Genomic DNA, 15,325 nt, shown 5'->3' on the forward strand with positions numbered 1-15,325 from the left:
TCTACCGGTACAATTATTTACCATTCATAGAAAATTATTAAATGATATCAATATATTCAGACTTGTTTTAGCCGCTGTAATGAAATTGGTTCTATAAATTTCATGATATCATGTTATATAATGTGCTAGGAAAAAGTAGCACCGGGAAAAACATAGAAGGAAAAGGAGGAGGAAAATCGTATATTATTTACTATTCGTAACTGATTTACGATATAAAAACATTACAATGTATTCCATTAAAATACCGTACTGCGTGGGCGTAATTGGAGTAAATTTCTCCACATTTCAACATATAGTGCCCCGGAAAATCATTGAAGAAGAAAAAGAGGGAGGAAAATATGAATATGTATTATCATATGAATTATGATCTATTAATGACGATTATTTCTTAATTATATTAAAATCTATGATTCTGGTGCAGGTCGCAGAAACGGCACGAACAAGTGCAGCATCCACATGATGGCGACAAAAAGCCCCAACCGCATAAAACGAGGCGTATCACGCTGAAGTTAAAACAGAAGCGAATGAGAGAGGTAACGAATACTCCAGTGCAGATCCTCGACGTGATGACGTTGGCAGCAAACTTTTGTCGGCTTCCGTGACAACTTGGCTTCGAGCCACACTGCCCTCTTCCAACATGGGGACGGAGCAAACTTCTTTCGGCTCGCCTCGGGACTCTCGACGACACGCGTCATAAAAAAATAATAATAATAATAATAATTACAATAATAATTTAAAAAAAACCTCACAACATGGAGTCCTCTACAAACAGCCTGGGTGAGTACTCGTGTGTTTCTCGGCATTAGTTTGTGGAAGCTTCTTGAGTGAACATGCGTGTATCAGTGCGTGGGCGTGGAGGCAGATGCTAGCTAGTTTGGCCACTTGTGTCTGTGTGTGTGTTTTTTTTTTTTAATCAACTGTTTCCTTGTTCGTGAAAACTCAATTTTTCAGCGAGGTTTTGTAGCTGTAGTGCTAATTAAAGTGTACATACAGTGTCGTGAAAAAATGTATTTGCCCACTTCCTGATTTCAGTTTTTTTTTTTTTTTTTTTTTGCATATTTATCACGCTTAAATGTTTCAGATCAACACATCAATTTGAATACAAGAAAACCCTAGTAAATGTAAAATGCAGTTTCTAAATAAAAAAAACAGCAAAAAATACCCCATGAACCTGATAGTGTCAAGGAACTATGTTGACGTAAGTCGAGGGCCTTCATTTAGACAACAACAGTGCTTTGCCACCATGTTGTGGCAACTCTGTGCTAAGGAACTATGTTGAAGTGAGTTGAGAAGCTTAAAAGTACAGCTTTGCTGCCATGTGGTGGCATCTTGGTGCCGAGGAACAATGTTGACATGAGTTGAGACATTTTATTAAGACCTCAGTAATGGTTTGCCACTATCTAGAGGCCTTCTGGTGGCAAGGAACTATGTTGAAGTCAGTTGAAGCGCTTCCCTAAGACAACAGTAGTGCTTTGCCGCTGTTTTGTGGCATCCTAGTGCAAAGGAACTATGTGGAAGTTTTTTATAGCCACAATCACGCCATTTACTAGCTCTGTGTGTCTGTGTGTGTGTGTTTGAGTCAGCTGCTTGCAACACATCATGTGTGCACTGAATTAATGTTTGTTTTGTTTTTTTTAAACTCAACTAATCATTGCAAGTACATTTTCTTTTCTGAAATTATTTGCCTAAGAGGAAAAACATTTAAATGTCACATCGCAGGAGGCTAGTATTGGAAAACAATATTTACATTCAGATTTCGCACGCAGTGACCAGGTCAAACTTTGCATAAATGTCAAATCAAGGTTTTGACAAGTTGTACGTGGTTAAGTGGTCCTGGTTGAAAATGGAAACCTACAACAAATGCATTTATTCATTTTGTATACTGCTTATCCTTAGATACACCCTGGAGTGGTCATTTGTCAATCTCGTGACACATATTGTCTATTATACTGCCCCCACGTGGCTAAGGTGCGCACACCAGAAGTAGCAGCAAAATGTCCATTGAATTGAAGCAAAAAAATGCAGACAAAATAGTTGAATTTCTTTACATTTGATTGAATAATAACGATGACTACTGCGTTTAACCAGTTTGACAGGAACAACTGCATCGGTGACGGTCAACCCCGGACCAAGGTCATCATTCCAGAAACTCCTTGTGGGGGGGCAAGTTTGCAGCTGGAATTCTCCCATAAATTAGGATCTCAGGGCCAGGGCTGCTACATGTCATGCATTTGCTTACTTTTATTTTATAGTCTTTTTACAGAGGCGTGTGTACTTCCACTTAAGTCCCGAGTGTGAGTACCTTTGCAACCGCTACATTTTAGCCACCTGGGTCAGGCTGTGGGCCAAAAACGTAGACCTGCATGCTGTACCGTTTTCTGAAAGCCTGTTCCAAGCAGGAAGAGCCACAGGAAAAAGGCAATAAAACTCCTGAGTGGTCCGCCAAGTGGAACGACGGCTGCCGGTAGCAGATCCCGCGGAGAGGCAGGAGCGGGTGTGGCGCTAGCGCAGCTTTTCGTGTCTTTTTTCTGGGGAGAATTGGTGAAGAAAAATCCGATAGCACGTGTGCGTGTGTGTGATCACGACAAAATGTCAGCTGGTGGTCGCATTTGTTGCTTGTGAGCAGCCTGCGCGTGAGTCACCTGAGGGCGAATTGAGCAATAATTAAGAAAAAATGCTCTCCATGGCAAAAGTTTTATTTTGGGGCCCTCTATTACCGGCTTTAATATTGATTACTGATCATTGATAATCACGTATGTCAATTTCAAAAGGTCGGTAAGTACCTGAATCAAGGTGAAACGAAGGGTTTCAAAAAGTTGCTTGCTCCAGATACGCTACCGCTCGAGTGAAGTGAATTTGAATGTTCCTCTGTTCTTCCTCAGTACGTCAGGCTCTTTTGACCGCTAGTCGGGTGCTTCGCTGATGCCTCGGGCCGTCTCTGAAACTCCTCCGATTCACGCCATCGCTCGCTCTGTCCTCAGATGACGCGTCGGCGGACGGCAGCGTGGAATTCGCCGACCGGGCGTCGGTGATGGAAACGCGTGTTCAGGCGCAGGAGGACGAGATCACGCTGGTCAAGGCCTCGCTGGCGGACGCCCTGCGCCGGCTCCGCCTCCACGATCGGCTTCTTTCCGTCCTGAAGCAGCAGCTCGTCGCAGGTTTGCTTGACCCTCTTTCCCCGGGGATCGACTCGATGGACTCGATTTGACCTTCACGAGTGTCTGTCGCTTTTAGTGAATCCCGCTTGTGCCAGGCTGATCAACCAAGTCTGCTGCCACGAGAGCGGAAAGCGCTCCTCCAGTTTCGGCCTCGGTGACGGAGTCCTTCAGTGTGGTTCCAGGTACTGGACTTTTCCGAGTGTTTTCCGTTTTTTCAAATTGGCAAAAATCGGTGGATTTACTTGGGCTGTTTTTTTTTTTTTTTTTTTTTTTTTTTACACATTACAATACAAGACAAAGATAATGGCATTGAAACAAACAAAAAAAGGCACACAAAAGGCAGATTTTTGCCCATTTCTCTCTCCGTTGTAAATTTAAAAAAAATACAAAAGGACAAAGTATTGTAAAACAGCGTGTAATTCATATCTTTATTGTTGTAAGCGTAAAGGGACCAACAGGACGTTCTTTTATTAATTATATATTTTTCAAAGTAATCGGCCGATTAATCGGTTATCAGAATTTTACTCTGTCAGCGATCGGAATCGGCATCAGCCTTAAAGAATCAATATCGGTTGGGCCTAACTCTTAATGCACCCTAAACAACACGATAATCATTGAGGATAATCTTTTAGAGGCGTCCCTTAATCGGGTGTTTTCAGACTTTGATCGCATTTTGCCTCCACTTCTGTGTCCAGCCAATCACTGCAAAGTGTTGCAGCCAGCACAAACGGCCACACGACATGCTCGATGTCAGCGGAACCGAGACCGGCGACAGCGGATCGGTCCACCCAGACGGAGGCGAGCGAGGCCGCCTGGCATCCCGAGCCTAACGTGGGGCAGGGCAGGTTGAGTTTATCCGGGCGGGTGCAGAGCCTGCACCTGGAGGACGCCCTCCCTCCGCGGGCCAAGCTGCACCGCGCCCCCAGCGTGGAGGAAGACGAGGACCCGGAGGATGACGAAGAAGCGGCGGAGCGGGAAAAGGAGCTGAGTTGGATCGCGTCCGCGGAGGAGCCCATACAGGCGAGCGCCGTCGTCGGCCTCCGGGGTGGAAGTCGTTCCCCGGAAGGCGCTGTCGCGGGCGCGCCTTCCGAGCAGAACCTCGGCCCCGCGTCCGCGATCCGGCAAGGACCGCAGAAACCTCTGTGAGTGAGCTCGCCACAAATCTCTCCGTGTCGTCCGCGCGAATGCGTGCGACTCTTCTTTCTCTGGTGTTACTCCAAAACCCAGTTGCGCCCCCAACCACCGTGTAGCGTTAAGCCAACCACGCCAAGTGGGAAGAGGCGCTGGAAACTGCCGTCACCGGCGAGTGACGCCTCCAAGTTAGTGTACATATTCGGGCCCAGTGGAAAAAGTGACATTGGGGCAATTTAGCGAGTGTTTACAGTGGTTCTCAAAGTTTTTCGTTCCAGGTGGAGAACTTTTTTTTCCAAGGACCCCTCGATAATCCTAACGCCAATAAAGCAAAACCACCATGTGCACTCATAAATGCAATGGGAATAACACTACTCCCCAAACGTTCGGGGGAAATTTCAGGATGAACCCAAAATGCTTTATCGGCTTTTCCTTGAAGTTAGCTCGCCGTTCTCTCACGAGGAGCCAAGCGGCAAAATTCACAACAGGCGCTTGACCGCGACATTTCGTGGCCCGATTAGAATTGTTACGTCAACCGTCCTCTTCACCATGCTGCTCACAGAGAGAGATCCAGAGAGACTGGAAGAGTCACAGAAAGGCATAGGAGTGGATGTCATTGGAAATGTTCATGGATCAAACAAACATCGGAAATTAGAAATACACCGATACCAGAGTTTTCTGACTGAGTGTAGGTACTTACATTTGAGTACTTGCAAATGTGATTAAACGTGTGTTGTATCAGTTTGGCTCCAGTTGAACACTTTTTAGAGTAACAACTTGTCCTAACTGACATTTTAAGGGAGCGGGCGACCGGGCTCCAGATGCCGCCGTCATCCATTTTGCGCCGCGTCATTTGCAGTCGGCCGTATCGGAGCATCAGAGCACCAGTGCGGACGTTCAGTCTCTGTATCGCTGCAAAAAGCACTCAAACATTCATCATCGTCCTTTCAACATTTCGGAGAAGGTCAAATTAAGTTCACTTGTAAACGCTGTAGTGCATTTTAGGTTCATCCAAACTTTGGTGTTTTAGTGTATCCCATTTTTTTTTTTTTTTTTTTTTTTTTTTTTTTTCTCCCCCCATTTCGAGTTAGTTTGAGATCCACATCTTGTGGGCAGAAAAAGCATGTGTTTACATTGGTACTGTCTTTTACAGGAACACCCTTTCTTAATTATTTTTCATGTGTTTTCTAATACAAATCAATGATCTTGTGCTGTCTTTTCACTCTTTCGTGTCAAGGCAGCGCAGCCTTTGATTTCAGCCAACATGTGCTTGCATGCTTTCTTCCTTGTTGCAGTTTGTTGATTTTTCTCATCGATTGTTCACACACGCCACAGCTGTTTGTTATCCCCCCGCTGATGTTCAGGGAGGAGTGTCGGCAGTTGATTTTCACTTCCTGCTTTTCAGACCGCTTGACAATGTGGCTGCTTATTTACCATTAAGTACAGATTGTGATTTTTTTTTTTTTACCACTGTGTTTGAATATTTACTGTGCATCTGGAAAGCGTGAATTCAATTTGTTTTTGACACACACACACAAAAAACAAAACAATAATGACAAGGTGAAAAAGCATTTTTGCAAATCTATTTTATGAATAACATGTGCAAAACTATACTATACATTCGGGATGCCCAATGTTTTCTTTTTGTCTTCCAGGGTGCGGAGGAACAGCGAGAAATTGTGGAACCTGAAGAGGCAAGTCAAGCGCCTGGACAAGAAAGCGGCGTCCTCGGCCACCCTCCTCAACCCCTCCGCAAGCTTGGAGAAGTGAGACACATGCGCGCGCGCGCTTGTCGTTTCTTGTTCACTTTGTTCAATGCGTCCGTTCATCCTGTTTGTCTTCTTTCATTCACAGTCGCGCCAAGGAGCTTGTTGCCAGCGCAGGTGATGCATTTGTTTTTTTTTTTTGTTTTTTTTTTTTTAATAAAAAAACAAAAAATGGAGATCGGGGCGTTGTATTCACTTGCACAGGTAGCACAAATACTCTCGCCCCCAATACAATAAAACGCCACATTTTAGAGATGGCCTTCTATTGTGGGCAGCCAAAGGCGCACCTCTCCAAAAATAATCTAATCAGCATCTTGATATGCCACACCTGTGAAGTGGACGGTTTATCTCGGAGAGGAAGAAGAAGAAGGAGGGCTCACTAACACTGATTTGTGGACAATACTGGAGAGAGAGAAGCATTTTGTGTACATACATAGACGTCTTCAGCATGTGTAAAATGGGAGCAACAACAAAAGGGTTGCGTTTATATTTTTGTTCAGTGCAAGTACAGAAAGTACTCGTGTGAAAGGAGAAGAACTGATTGAACTTGTATACTCGAGTAGAAGTACAAATGTACAGACTGAAGTGGACAAAAATACAAATGAACTTATAGTTTGACTTGCATAAAATGCAACAGGGGGAAAAAAATGTCCTGGCAAACGATATCGTTTTTTTTTTTTTTTTGATACTGCTCATATGAAAACATGAAGGGCTCGAGTTCTGTATGATCAAAACAATGTGTTCCCCACACTTTTTCAAACCTTGTGTCGGAAAAAGTAATATCAAGTACGGATACCTAAAAAAAGTACAGTAACCGAGTATTTGTACTTGATTACTTCCCACCACTGTTCTCTTGTGTAAGGGACGGAGTGATTGTGAGCTGTCCAAGCCAGCAGCGTTTGTGGTTCTGCTTTTTATAGCAGGTTACGGTTCAACTTTATTTTAAGGCCACGTCTCCTGCAGTGTGGAGGAAACATTCACCCGCACTTCTAGAAGCATCTGGAAGCTCTCATCTGCTTGAAAAAAAAATAAAAAAATCCATTTGCAAAGGTGTGTAGTTTGAATCTTATTACAGCGGTGGTTCTGAAACTGGAAACTGGGAACGCACGCAGTAGCTTCGGGCTCCACGAGATAAAATGCAATAAATTAGAATGTCATATCATTTAAAAATAGTGCAAACCTACATAGGGACCAGTAAAACAAAGTATTCCTCCCAGGCTGAAAAGGTCTGACATACAGTATAAATGTGATTTATCAGCACTTTTTTAATATATAAAAGAATAAAAAAAAACCTCTGCTTTCCATAATATGTCCCCTTGAATTGTCGCACACAGGATCCCCTGGCTCCAAAAGAGGAACTTACAGTCAAGGTAGGCAGCGCCGCCGTCAACACGCTTTGTATCCGTGACCCCGCCCCCCGTCAAATCAATCTTGTACGCTTTGAATCTTGACTATGATTCAGACCCACCTGCAAAAAGGTGAAACTCCCGCCATGTGGAGAGACCAGAGAAAAGTACTTTTGGAAAATGATTTGGCCCATCCCACATACTTGACACACTCTTTTAAACAAAATGGAAACATATTTGAACTCCACCCAAAACATGCAAGCACGAAATGTGTTCAAAATTGGCTGAAAGTGCATCTTTTTCATTCGGGGCCACGGTACCTGAGCCGTGATAGAACTGATACCGTGTTGTTCTCCAGGCCAGTCTATCAAAATGTTCATCCGCGGCCGTCCAATCACCATGTACATCCCCGCCAACATCCAAAATTACGAAGACCTGAAGATGGAGCCGCCTTCTGAGAGGCTGGAGCTGGACTGGGTGTATCCTTTCCCCCCCACCCCCCTCAAACCGCCAGCCGTTAAAGCGCGCGTGAGATCCGTCAACCTTGACCGCGGCGCCACAGCTACGGTTACCGGGGGCGAGACTGCCGGGCCAACCTGTACTTCCTCCCGACGGGCGAGGCGGTCTACTTCATCGCCTGCGTGGTCAGTCCTCTACCACATCGGCAACCGCGCGCAGCGCCACTACCGCCGACACACGGACTGCGTTCGCTGGTCGGTGGACAAAAGGAATTGATCCTAATGTCCGATGGCGACTTCGGGCTACTTCTTGTCTAGTGTAATGATCGACGTGAATATTTGTGCTTTTCCTTCAGTCTCACGCTGCATCCTGACAAAGTGCGAATAGCATCCGGCCAAACCGCCGGCGTGGACAAAGACGGCAAGGTGGCGTTAGTTCCGATTCTGATGAACTTTTCCCATTGATCCTTTCGGACTATTCCAATGATCTGAATGATTACGTGTGTTACTGTTTGGTAGCCCCTGCAGCCTTGCGTGCATATTTGGGACTCTGCCACTTTGGTCACCCTGCAGCAGATCGGACTCGGGACTTTCCAGAGAGGAGTGGGATCGGTTCGCGTTTTCCACTGTGGTGATTATTATTACATATTTACTGCATTAGCTGGAGAAGTTGACCACCCTGCTTTCGGGTCACAGTTGAACTAGGAGTAGGCGACAATCTTCCTGTAATTGATTTCCCCGCCCGGAATGTGCGCGCCACCCTTGCGTTTGCAGGACTCTGGCGCGTTCCTGTGCAGTGATTGATGAGTCCAACGAGCATATGTTGTCAGTGTGGGACTGCGCCAGAGGGAGCAAGCAAGCCGAGGTCAAGGTAAAGAAAAGAGCAGTCCAAAGTTTGCGGGCGCTTTATTGAATCATTTTTCATTATATTTTCAAGAAGAAAAAAAAAAAAAAAAAGAAACCATCAACGGTACACTCTTTATGGGATATTTAATTTGTCCTATATATTTTGCTGTGTTTGGCACAAACCAACTGCAGATACTCAGGCACCTGATAAATCCAGTTCAATTTTATTTGAATACTAATTTGATTCAGTATTACTCTAATTATGGAAACAGGGTTGTGCCAGAACGTTTGCTCAAGACTACATGCTAACTGTGTTAGTTGCTATGCTAAGTAGTCAAGAACAAACTGAGCTGTAATATTTAAAGAAAAAAAACAAAAAAAACCTCTTGGTATTAATATTGTGTGATGTCATTTCTGCTGAGTCGTGTAGCTCACTGTTTTTCTCTTCCTCTATTGAAAGCACGATTGATATTATTGAGAATATGTCTGCGATGCAACACTTTTTGCTTTAAATTACCACTCGTCTGTATGATTCAATATTTAAGTTTGTCAACAAGAGAAAAATGGCATTTTAGTGGCTTTTTTTTGTCCTTGCAGACCACCACCGAGACGGTGTTGGCTGTGGACTTCCACCCGAGTGACAATGGCAACATCATCACCTGCGGTAAATCCCACGTCTACTTCTGGACTCTGAACGCGGGGCAGTTCGCCAAGAAGCAAGGCATCTTCGGCGTAAGACTCACTCGAGCCGATGTCCTGCACGCCACTTTCACTTCTCTAATCATCTCTCTATAAGACAAATGGAGAAGTGCAGCGAAGTACTGTACTTAAGTAGATTTTTCAGGTATTTGTACCTTCACGCATTTCTTTTTCTGACGACGTTTTACTTTTACTCCCTACGTTTGAAAACCGATAGCCGTACAACTTGCTTGGTCAAAATGGGCTTTATACTTTTTGAAACCTCCGCAGATGACTACACAACACGACTGCGCCATTTTGTTGTTCTTGAAACAATGTCTTTTCTTCTTCTCCCCCCCCCCCAGAAATACAAGAAGCCCAAGTTTATCCAGTGTTTTGTGTTCAGCCTGACTGGTGAAGTTCTGACAGGGGATTCCGAGGGCAACATCCTGACATGGGGCAAGTCTGCCGCAGCTGTCAGAACTCTTGGCAAAGGAGCCAAAGGTAGCGTCCATATCTGACTAGATACCGTTTCTGGTGGGCGGCACTTTCCTGACCCCACCCGCGATCGCCGAAAATCTGCGAGTATATAGTGAGTTCACCATGATGTAGTGCAGTTTGATTGTGTAGTTTGTCTAAGTCAATGTGATCGCACGATGCATCGTCAGAAGTAGTGAACAACCGACGGTCGCCGGAAAAGCAAAACAGCGGGAACTCGGCTTTTGTGATTCCCAGTAGAAACTGACGCAAATCCAATTCATCCGAGTCGAAAGCTGCGGCATATTAAAACCGAAGTTCCACGGTGTATCTCGTGATACCAATACAAAAAAATATATAATAATAATACATTTCCTGTTTCTGGGGTATTGTTTGCTATTCGGCATGAGACAAATTGATGATCGGCTTCCATGGAGTTTGATGATTGAATTCAAGCTTCTTTTTTTTCATTTTTTTTTTGAATGTTCTATTTCCCTTCAGAGACCTTCCAGATCATGCGACAGACCAAAGCGCACGAGGGCAGCGTGTTCACCTTGTGCACGCTGCAGGGCGGCGCGCTGCTCAGCGGCGGAAGCAAAGACCGCAAGATCATCCGCTGGAGTGCCGACCTGGCTCCCGAGCACGAGTGTGAGGTGAACCAGAAGCGTGCCCGCGTCTTCCTAACACTACACCCGTAGGTTTATATATCCGGTGCCGGCAAAAAGTCCATAAGCCTCGGGTGGGAACGTCAAGATGTTTCTTGGCAAACGTGAGATGAGCATTTTGTGTTCTTTTTTTTCTCACTGATGCCATTTTTGCCCGATGTTTTTCTTTACGCTTGAGTCACTTGATTCATGATTCATGATGATTCTTATGGCGCTCTACTCTTTCCGAGTATCAAAATCCCCCCCCCCCCCCCCCCCCCAATAACCCTTCAACGAGCTGTGGGAAAAAATCAGGAAGGGAGCGGATACTTTTTCACGGCACTGTGTAATTAGTTGTACCTTGTTGTCGTGTTTCACGGGTCCAGATTCTTGAAAAATTTGGGGCGGTGCGCACCGTTGTCGATATGGATGGAGAGGAACTGTTAGTCGGAACCACGAGAAACGCCATCCTCAGAGGCAGCTTCTCCAACGGCTTTGTGCCCATAGTGCAAGTAAGTACGTGCAAGACTCTCAAGAGGCAGGTACCTTTTCGCTTTACTGACATAACCATAAAGGATAAAAGACAATTGGTTGCAGTTTTGCAGTAACAAAGGTTCCCTTCTCTCAGGGTCACGTGGACGAAATGTGGGGGCTGGCGACACACCCGTCCATCGACAACTTCCTCTCCTGTGGCCACGACAGGCAGGTGTGCTTATGGGAAACCGGGGAGCACACGCTCAACTGGTCCATCGCCCTGGAGGTAGGAGCCAACTGCTGGCGATGTTCTACTTGGCAAAGATTCAACGGTGTTTTTCCACAGGAGTATGGGTTGTGTGCCGATTTCTGCCCAAATGGATCGGTGGTTTCGGTCGGCCTCAGCACGGGAAGGTACTCTATTACGCACTAAACCGCATGCGGTGTCGTGAATTATGTTTAGAAAAAAATAAAACGATGGAAGTGTTGTGAGTAGAATGCTGAGGAGAAACGTGACTTTATTCCATTTCGAAATAAGGCCGTCACGTAAGAAAATGTTTTTGAATACCAATGTGCATTTGTATTTGTTCCTCCCCAACAGATGGGTGGCGTTGGACCTGCTGAGCGCAGAGGTCGTCTCCGAGTCGGTCGACGGGAATGAGCAGCTTTCCGTCATGAGATACTCCCCAGGTAGTACGCAGCGCAAAGCGGAAATCCTCTTTTGGCGTGACCAGCGGCCCTCGATCCGTGTTTTCAGACGGCAGCTGTCTCGCTGTGGGCTCCCATGACAACTTCATCTACATCTACAACGTGACAGAAAGCGGACGGCGGTACGCTCGTTTCGGGAAATGCAACGTGAGCCACATCCGCAAATACGACCGTTACACATCCCGTTTAACATCCAGTCCGATCTTGCTACACTTCACTGATTCAAAAGATGTGAAAATAGAACAAAGAAGACTAATGTGCGTGTTGTATGTCTGCTATTATACATCTTGGTCATCTATGGGGCCGATGCATCGGATGAATGAAGACTAATGGAAGTGACCATTTATGTTCATATGTCCTCACAGGGCCACTCCAGTTTCATAACTCACTTGGATTGGTCCAAAGACGGGAAGTACATCATGTCAAATTCAGGCGACTATGAAATTCTCTATTGTAAGTGAATACACTTTTTTGTTGTTGTTGTATTTATTACAAATAATTCATCTTTGCCAGCAACGTTTGGCGACAGAACAATTAAATGCTTACAACTACCGTTCATTCAAATAGACAGCCCCGAATTTCACACTGAGTAAAAACATTTGTGAGTAAATGGAGACGAGATGGAAATGTTTTTCAAGGACAAACGGCGACTTTCAGAGGCCTGCGAGTGGCGTTCATGCGCATTATGTTGTCTGGTGTCAGGGGACATTGCTGCAGGCTGCAAACTGTTGAGGAATCGCTTCGAGAGCAAAGACCGCGAGTGGGCCTCCTACACCTGCGTGCTGGGCTTCCACGTCATGGGTGAGGAAACAAACAAACAAACAACAAATTTCGGGATCCCGGATAAAATGCTTTGCCGCCATCTTGTGGCATAAGCAGGCAATTATAACCCTTTTTAAAATGTGTTTGAACGCACGTGGGAGTTGTAAAAGAATGTGAATGTTGCTTTGGTTTTTTTTTTTCTATCTGATTTGTTGTACGTTGCGGCTTTTGACCAGGCGTGTGGTTGGAGGGCTCCGACGGCACGGACATCAACGCGCTGTGTCGCTCCCACAGCGAGAGCGTGGTGGCGGTGGCCGACGACTTCTGCAAAGTTCACCTCTTCCAGTACCCCTGTCCCAAACCCAAGGTGCGGCGCCGCGCTGTGTTTCGCCGAGGCAAATATTATTCTAGCGCTCCTCCGAATGTTGAAGGCAAAACCTGTTTTGGAATTTACATAAGGTGCGTGAGCGCGTGACTAACTTCACTTCGTCGCTGCTTTGAGTTTGAATTTTACTCCCGTTTGCTCCTAAATGACTGGATTCATTTAGAAAGCTGCTTTTGCTGTGGAAAAAACACCAACAAAGCATTCTGTCTCTGGGCGAGTGCCTTTTCTGTTTTTAATATATTCTGTGCGGCAGAGTGGTTAGCACGGATTCTGCGCGAGTGTTTTTTCTGTTTGCCAACGTCGGCGTTTGTTTCGCCTTCCCCAGGCGCCCAGCCGTAGGTACGAGGGCCACGGCAGCCACGTCACCAACGTGCGCTTCACCCACAGCGACTCCCACCTGCTCTCCGTGGGCGGCAAGGACACGTGCATCCTCCAGTGGCGGGTGGTCCGAGGCGGCTCTCCGGAACCCGCCCCCGCCGGCCAGTAGCCGGTGACGACAAAAAGTGTGTCCGCGTGAAGTGTGGACAGGCGCCAGACTGCGAGGTTCTGGAATCGCACGTGTGTGGGGAGAATTTTATCTCCAGGACTACATTGTCTTCCAAGTACCAAATGTGATGTTTGGAGAACATTCCTGCTTTTTTGGCGTTTATCTTTCTTTGTGGTGTATGACACTGAAAATGCCCTGGAATTACCATGGTACCTTGGTTTTACGAGCAAAGTAATCTGCAAAACATTATTATGGGGTATCATTTAAAAAAATAAAAATAAAATAAAAATGGCATACCTACACACAGTACATATGGGGTCTGGCACGCCAATAGAAGAAAAACATACTAAACCAATGACTCCTCAGTAACTTTAAAAGGTCAATTAAAATATGGTTGTGATGTATCATCAGATATATACGACACCACTGCATAGATCTCTGGTTGTTGTTTTTTTTTAAAACAAAAACATTGTTATGAGAATGAAGTCCAATTTCCTTGCAAGAACAAAAGGTGTATTATAACAGGAATGTTGTTGGGGCTTTCAGCTTGTCTCATCAGGGATCGCCACAGCAAATCACTTGCATGATTTGTTTGGCCGATTATTATTACTAGGACAAATTACACGGGGTTTTTTTTGTTTTGTTTTTTTCCAGAATAAAGGCATAATATTATGAGAAGAAAACATTTTCGTATTTCACTTCTTAAAATCAAATTTTCTTCCCCTGTTGAGCTTTGTCGTTAATATTATATTACAACTATATTTTGGAAAAATACGACTTTCTTCTCATAACATGACATTTTATCCTGACAAAATACACCTTTCTTCTTGAAATGATTTCTTGAAGAAATACAACTTTCTTTCTCATAAATTACACCATTTTTCTTTTAAAAAAAAAAAAAGTTTTATTTTAAAATTAGAATTGTTCTCAAAAACTGGCAGCTTTTGAATTTCTTTGTCTTTTAGGGGCGTATATGTTGTGCATTTTACTTGGACTGTACCATTATTACGTGTACTGTATTTGTGTATACATTTCCGAAAATACAATGACTTCAATGACCTTGTATCTTCCAAATTCCTCCATCCATCCATTTTCGTGTCCTCCTCCAACCTCAAGTGTGTGTTTTTCAAATGTCGAGGTTGGCCTGTGCCGCCTAGATGTCGGCAGGGGGCAGTGTTGCTTCGCAATGGCGGCATTGACGCCAATTTGAGACCGTTTTTGTTTTGAAGCTGCAGGCCTTTTTCATTTTACGACCCTTTCACTTGGCCACAGACAAACGAAGTCTTTAATTTTCGAGATTTTTTTTTATGTATGTGTATAATCCTCCAGGTTACGGTAATTGGCTAAATTTGACTCGAGGCAACTGGACTTGTTTGTTGAATTTGTTGTGTGTGTTTTTTTTATTTATTTTTTTATAGTTTTCCAAGTATGTTGAAATATGACTTTGGCAGTTATGTTATTGGTCAAATGAAATGAAAGTTTTTCCATGTTCAGCAACCAAAACTGCGTTATTCGGTTGCTCCATTGGAGTGCAGTTAGCAATTAATAAACACCTCTTATTGTCAGACAAGCACAGACCTTTTGAATGCACGGAAGGCAGGATTTGACAGGAAACGGCCACAATTTGCAGTTATGTGAAGAAACGGACATAAAAAAATCCAAATTAATAATCAGTCCATCTCACTTGTTCTGAACTTTAATGTAAGACAACTTTTATCCTTCAACGTAAATAAATTATTATTTACAAGATAGATTCTAATTATATTTAAGGATGACCCCAAATGTAAAAAGGAATGATGTGCAGAAACAGAAGAATACAGTATTACACAATACTGTATTCTTTTATGAAAATGTATTATCATGCAACAATTATTATTATTATTTTTAAGTCTCTCACCTGCATCTGGCTGACTTCTTTTAAAGAAATAGCGTCTGTTCATCTATTGAAAGGCAGACATTTGCTACTTGCTACTCTTTGCTATTCAATTAGCTAGCGATAGCTACA

At 44.3% G+C, this 15,325-nt stretch overlaps 1 protein-coding gene across 1 annotated transcript; it reads left to right on the plus strand.

Annotated features, from left to right (window-relative positions):
* Nucleotides 1–528: 528 nt before the first annotated feature.
* Nucleotides 529–14,383, plus strand: eml3 (EMAP like 3). The gene is given in 26 exon segments (XM_061668833.1): nucleotides 529–777; nucleotides 2,982–3,158; nucleotides 3,235–3,340; nucleotides 3,854–4,300; nucleotides 5,945–6,055; nucleotides 6,144–6,172; nucleotides 7,390–7,425; nucleotides 7,760–7,880; nucleotides 7,964–8,048; nucleotides 8,050–8,114; nucleotides 8,216–8,285; nucleotides 8,379–8,477; nucleotides 8,634–8,654; nucleotides 8,656–8,730; nucleotides 9,303–9,437; nucleotides 9,749–9,887; nucleotides 10,362–10,513; nucleotides 10,891–11,016; nucleotides 11,133–11,264; nucleotides 11,325–11,392; nucleotides 11,580–11,668; nucleotides 11,736–11,833; nucleotides 12,052–12,139; nucleotides 12,389–12,487; nucleotides 12,685–12,815; nucleotides 13,159–14,383. Coding segments are annotated over 26 exon segments (2,886 nt in total). The 5' UTR covers nucleotides 529–752; the 3' UTR covers nucleotides 13,321–14,383.
* The last annotated feature ends 942 nt before the right edge of the window (nucleotides 14,384–15,325 follow it).

Source organism: Phycodurus eques, chromosome 23 (genome assembly GCF_024500275.1).
Source record: "Phycodurus eques isolate BA_2022a chromosome 23, UOR_Pequ_1.1, whole genome shotgun sequence".
NCBI classification, from domain to species: Eukaryota; Metazoa; Chordata; class Actinopteri; order Syngnathiformes; family Syngnathidae; genus Phycodurus; species Phycodurus eques.